The following is a 6,000-nucleotide window of genomic DNA, read 5'->3' on the forward strand; positions in this document are numbered from 1 at the left end:
CCAAAAATAAATAAACGTTGAAAAAAAAAATTAAAAAAAAAAAAAAAGCAGGAACAAAGATATGCCTGCCGTTTATATTTGGGGGGGTCCAGATGAAAGACTGGAAGACTTCTGTCACCTTCCACCTACCCTCACGGTATAGAAACTGTCATGTTCATCTCTGAATCTTGTCTCTGCAGCACAAGGCAGCATGGGTATGCAGTGGGTGCTAAATGAACATTTATGCCATGAATGAATAAAGGAACCACAGCAGCAATTTCGGCTTTAGAGCAAACAGCACTAAAGACACTCAACTTGATTTCCTTTGCTCGTGTAGGATGTGGGTCAGAAGATCATTCGGCAAATATTTATTGGCATATGAATAGCTCTCTCCTCATGGAGTTTCTAGTCTGGTGGAGGAGACAGACATTGATCAAATGATCACATAAAAAAGCATAAAATGATAATTGTGATGTTCTGAAGGAGATACATAGCGCTGATAGTCTCTATCAGAGAGTTTGATATAGCCTGGGGGAATCCAGGAGAGCAATCCCAAGGAAGTGAGCTGCGACCGGAAGTATGAGTAGGAGTTAAGTAGAGGAAGAGCATTTGGGACAGAGGCACAGCATGTGTAAAGGCTCTGTGACAAAATGAAAAATGGCAATGCCTCTAATGATCAGTGCCCTCTACTCCCCCTGCATAGGTAATCCATCAGCAAATGCTCTTGGTCTACATTCAGAATATACCCAGAATCTGAACACTTCCCACCTCTTGATCCTTACTGTAGCCTCCTAATTCATGTCCATACATCTGCCCTTGCCCTCCACCCCATGGTCTTTTCTCCACACATCAGCCAGAGAAACCCCGTTAGTAGGTAAGTTGGACCATGCTCACCTCAGCATAAAAACAGGGCCCAGTGTAATCTGGTTCCTCTTGCAAACCATCTTTCATTATCAAGAATGCATCAAACTCACAGACTTCCACGCTGGCTGTTCCTCTGCTGAAATGTTCTTCCCAGGATATTTACATTTAGTTCCAGGATTTTTGTTGTTTTTGTTGATTCTTTGGGATTATCTACATAGACAATCAGGTCATCTGAGAACAAGACAGTTTTATTTCCTCCTTTTCAACCTGTAATGGTTACTTTTCCTCTCTCATTGCCAGACAAGTAGACAGGTGTCTACTCAGAGGGGATGTTTTCAGGGAGACCTTCCCTGACCACCCTACCTAATAATGCATTCCCTTCCCTTGCTTCCACCCCTTGAACTCCCTCTCCCCTGCCCAGATTTATTTTTCTCCATCACATTTCTCACCATCTGATATACAGAACATTTTACCTACTTATCACCTATGTTCTCCAACTAGCTTGTAAGCTAAGAGTGTACATTTTAATCTATTTTGTTCATTACTGTACTGCAGACCTGTTACGGTATTTAGCACACAGTAGGTGCTCAGTAAATATTTCTGGAACAAATGAATGAATTTGACCTCCCTTAGTCCAACCATCTTTGGTAACCAGCTGCTGTATCTGTGAATATGCTACTCGCATGTAATTGTAACAAATGTTTAGAAAGCATTTCTTTAAAATCCATCTTAGGGGCGCCTGGGTGGTGCAGTCGGTTAAGCGTCCGACTTCAGCCAGGTCACGATCTCGCGGTCCGTGAGTTCGAGCCCCGCGTCGGGCTCTGGGCTGATGGCTCAGAGCCTGGAGCCTGTTTCCGATTCTGTGTCTCCCTCTCTCTCTGCCCCTCCTCCGTTCATGCTCTGTTTCTCTCTGTCCCCCAAAAATAAATAAACGTTGAAAAAAAAAATTTTTTTTTTTAAAAATCCATCTTAATAACATTTGTGCCTTCTACATGTGGTGCTCTGAGGGCATGACCAGTCGTCTTGCTACTTGCTCTGGACTTGAGTAGTAGAAGCAAAGGTGCAGAGGGTTTCAAAAGTTAAAGCTGAGCAGAAACTTCTGACATGTAAAGAGTTTTAGAAGTTATCATTCCTATCCTCACAATAAGAAAAAGATCTAAACTAAAAATCAACAACTGGAAATCAGTGGAACTTAGAATCCTTAGACAATTGAGGTCACAGGGCAAAGTACTGCCCTGAATATTGGAGAGTCAGGTGAATACAAAGAATCACAGTTTACTGGAGCAGAAGCCTGCAGCTAGAGTCAATATCGGTAGAAACACTAATCTCTACCTGATGAATTGGTGACGATCCTGTGTGGCTTAGGTTGCAGTTTTAAAATTCCTCGGGGTTCAGCCCTCATAGTTTTGTGATTTTTATCTCCAGGAACCCTACCAGATTCTCACTGCGAAAAACAGAGGGAAATCTGCTCCTGTTTCTGACAACGGAAGAGGAAAAGTAACAAAGGAAAGAAAAAAATAAAACTGTCTTCTTCTCAGATGACATGATTGGTTATGTAGAAAATCTCAGAGAATCAACAACAAAAACAAAATCCTGGAACCAATAAGCAATTATAGCAAGGTCGTGGGACAGAGGTTAATATACAACAGTCGATTGCTTTTCTACCTACCAGCAAACAGCACCTAGAAATTGAAATTTATTTTTCTCTTTTTTTTTTTATTTAATTTTTTTTTCAACATTTATTTATTTTTTGGGACAGAGAGAGACAGAGCATGAACGGGGGAGGGGCAGAGAGAGAGGGAGACACAGAATCGGAAACAGGCTCCAGGCTCTGAGCCATCAGCCCAGAGCCCAACGCGGGGCTCGAACTCACGGGCCGCAAGATCGTGACCTGGCTGAAGTCGGACGCTTAACCGACTGCGCCACCCAGGCACCCCTAGAAATGGAAATTTAAATGCAACACCATCTACATTCACATTAAACCATGGAGCTACTTAAGTATACATCTAACACGTATATGTAAATATGTAGATGTACATAAATGTATGCATATAAAAAATATATGTATATAAGTATATGTAAAAAATCTGTATGAGGAAAACTAGAAAACTCTGATGAAAAGAAATCAAAGAAGAACTAAATAAATATTCCATGTTCATGGACAGGAAGACTCAATACTGTTAATAATGTCAATTCTTCCCAACTCGATCTGTAGTTGCAACTATAGGTCCCAATCAAAACCCCAGCAAGTTAATTTGTGGATACTAACAAAGTGACTCTAAAGTTTATATGAAAAGGCCTAGAATAGCCAACACAATATTGAAGGAGAAGAACAAAACTGGAGGACTAATGCTACCCAACTTTAAGACTTCCTATAAAGCTATAGAAATTAAAACAGTGTGGTATTGGGGAAAGAACACACAAATACATCAATGGAACAGAACATAGCCCAGAAATAGACCCCGACAAATAGATTCAACTGATCTTTGAAATGAAGCAAAGGAAATTCAATGAAGAAAAAAGTCTTTTTAACAAATGGTGTTGGAACCACTGGACATCATGTGCAACAAAATAAATCTAGACACAGACCTTACACCTTGCACAAAATTACATCAAAATGGGTCATAGACCTAAATGTAAAATGTAAATGTAAAACTAAAAAAACACCAGAAGATAATATAGGAAAAAAATCTAGATGGTCTTGGGTTTGGCAATGAGTTCTAAGATACGATACCAAAAGCACGATCCATGAAAGAAAAAAACTGATAAGTTGGACTTCATTAAAATTAAAAACTTCTGCTCCACAAAAGACACTGTTAAGAGAATGAAAAGACAAGCCACAGTCTGGAAGAAAAACTTTGACTGCAGAACACATATCTGATAAGGAACTGTATCCAAAATATACAAAAGAACTCTTAAATTCAACAATATGACAACCCAATCAAAAAGGGAGCAAAAGATCTGAACATACATTTCACCAAAGAAGATATATAGATGGCAAATAAGCATATGAAAAGATGTTCAGTATCATATGTCATTAGGGAATTGCAAATTAAAACAATGTGATACTACACATCTATTAGAATGGCTAAAATCCAAAACACTGACAACAGTAAATGTTGGTAAGGATATGAAGCAGCAGAAAATTTTATTCATTGCTGGTGGGAACACAAAATGGTACAGCTATTTTGGAAGACAGTTTGGCAGTTTCTTGCAAAGCCAACCATGTCGTACCAAATGATCCAAAAATCATTATTTACCCAAATGATTTGAAAACTTGTGTCTACACGAAAACCTGTAAGTGAATATTTATAGTAGCTTTATGCGTAATTACCTAAAATAAAGAGCAACCAAGATATCCTTCAATATGTGAATAAATAAAGCGGTACAACTATACAAGGGAATGCTGTTTAGGGATGAAAAGAAATGCGTTATCAAGCCATGAAAAAACATGAAGGAAAGTTAAATGCATATTGCTAAGTGAAGAAGCCAGTGTGGAAAGGCTACATTCTGTATGATTCCAAGTGTATGACATTCTTAAAAAGGCAAAACTGTAGAGAAGTAAAAAGATCAGTGGTTGCCAGGGGTTGGGGAGAGGGGAGGAGGGATGAACAGTGGAGTACAGGGGGTTTTCAGGGGAGTGAAACTTTTCTGTAGGATACTTTAATGGTGGATACAAGATATTATGCATTTGGCAAAATCCATAGAACTGTACAACACACACACACACAACCCATTAATGTAAACCATGGACTTTTTAACTTAATAATAACAGATAGCTTTATCAGTGTATGCAACACCAATGCAAGATATTAATAGTGGGGAAAGGGAGGAGGATTATATAGGAACTCTCTATTTTCTGTTCAGTGTTTCTGTAAATCTAAAACTGCTCTAAGAAATAAAGCCTATTAATTAGTTTTTGTTTTTAAGTTAGGGCTAAGTCTACATGGAAGGAAGTCTGGCTCAGGAAAGACTGGGAGCCAAGGGCTGGGGAGAGTGGCACCCACCCATTACTCTACTTTCTGTAGCAAAGCAAAGATCCCAGAGGACAGAGACCAGTGACCAAGGGCTGAGTGAGGCCCCTTCCAGGCATGAGCCTCCTCTGGCCCTACCAGACTCCGTCTCGCCCCCCCCCCCCCCGCCTTTATTATGTTAGCCTAGTGTATTCCTAGCAACAGCCTAGGGTCCTGGGGGTGGAGAGGAGAAGCCCAAGAGATTGGGCGCCCTGTACACCGACTGTCTCAGGTAGCATCAATGCAGGGATCAGTTTGAGGTGGGGTGGGGTGCAAACGTCTGGTTCCCCGGGCGGGAGTCCCGCTCTGAGGGGACTCTCTCGTCGGCTCGGGCCCCGTGGGGGGGGGGGGGGGGCTGGCCCTGACTCGGGAATATGCTGGAAGTGGATGCCACCAAGTCGCGTAGTTCCCATTCCGCCTCTCAGTACTTGTGCGGCAGGGCTCCGTAGCAGATACCAGAACAGTGCGCTGGTCAGACGGACCTGGGCCGGACTTCTGACCATGCCACCTGCTGTGTGACTGTGGGCAGGTGACCCACCCTCCGAACCTCACTAACCCCTGTACTGCATGGGAACTACGTGTCTGCCTGGAGAGGGAAGAGGGCTGTATGTGGAGACTCACAGAATGAAGTGGGGCGAGACCTCGCTCGCCACGCGTGCAGGGAGGGTCAGGCCAGGGGCAGGTTAGGGCGCCCGGGCGAGCGCGTGCGCTCCGGCGCGGGTCCGGACCCCCCAGTGGCTGTGGGCTCCCCTGGCTTCTGCCTGGGACTTCCGTCCTTCCCCACACTTACAGCGGTCACTGCGCTCCTCACTTTTAGGGCCGCAGCGGCTTGGTCTCTTCTGGACGCCTGCACGCGCTGCCCCGACAACCGTCACCAGGGAAACCAGAAACGCTCTATGAGTGACGTCACCACGTGTCTACGGAGGCCGAGCGGGCGCTTGGAAAAGTGAAGAAGGCGGAGGTGGGGCGGGTTGAAGCAGTTTGGGGAAAAGAGCGGTGGGCTGGGTGGGAAGAGGCTTCCTGTGCCTGAGACTTTAAAGTTGGCTCAGTCGTCCGATTCTGGAAGGTAGGTTTTAAAAGTTTCGTGGGCCAAGCATTCTACGCAGAGATACACAGCCCTGCAAGAGAGTTGAAAAGTGAATGG

General features: G+C 43.4%; 1 protein-coding gene across 4 annotated transcripts in view; it reads right to left on the reverse strand.

The window, feature by feature from the left end:
* CCDC13 (coiled-coil domain containing 13) overlaps nucleotides 1-5,776 on the reverse strand; it is a 54,088-nt gene extending 48,312 nt beyond the window's left edge. Inside the window, exons 1-2 of one of the 4 annotated variants that reach the window (XM_040479942.1) lie at nucleotides 5,647-5,763; nucleotides 874-1,074 (exon numbers count right to left, since the gene is read on the reverse strand). In XM_040479942.1, coding sequence (XP_040335876.1) covers nucleotides 874-930 — 57 coding nt within the window. In that variant the 5' untranslated portion in view covers nucleotides 931-1,074; nucleotides 5,647-5,763. The other 3 variants (XM_040479943.1, XM_040479945.1, XM_040479944.1) reach the window with 3 other exon arrangements.
* Nucleotides 5,777-6,000: the final 224 nt, after the last annotated feature.

Source organism: Herpailurus yagouaroundi, unplaced genomic scaffold, assembly GCF_014898765.1.
Source record: "Herpailurus yagouaroundi ecotype Mexico unplaced genomic scaffold, PumYag 159, whole genome shotgun sequence".
In the NCBI taxonomy this organism is placed as follows: domain Eukaryota; kingdom Metazoa; phylum Chordata; class Mammalia; order Carnivora; family Felidae; genus Herpailurus; species Herpailurus yagouaroundi.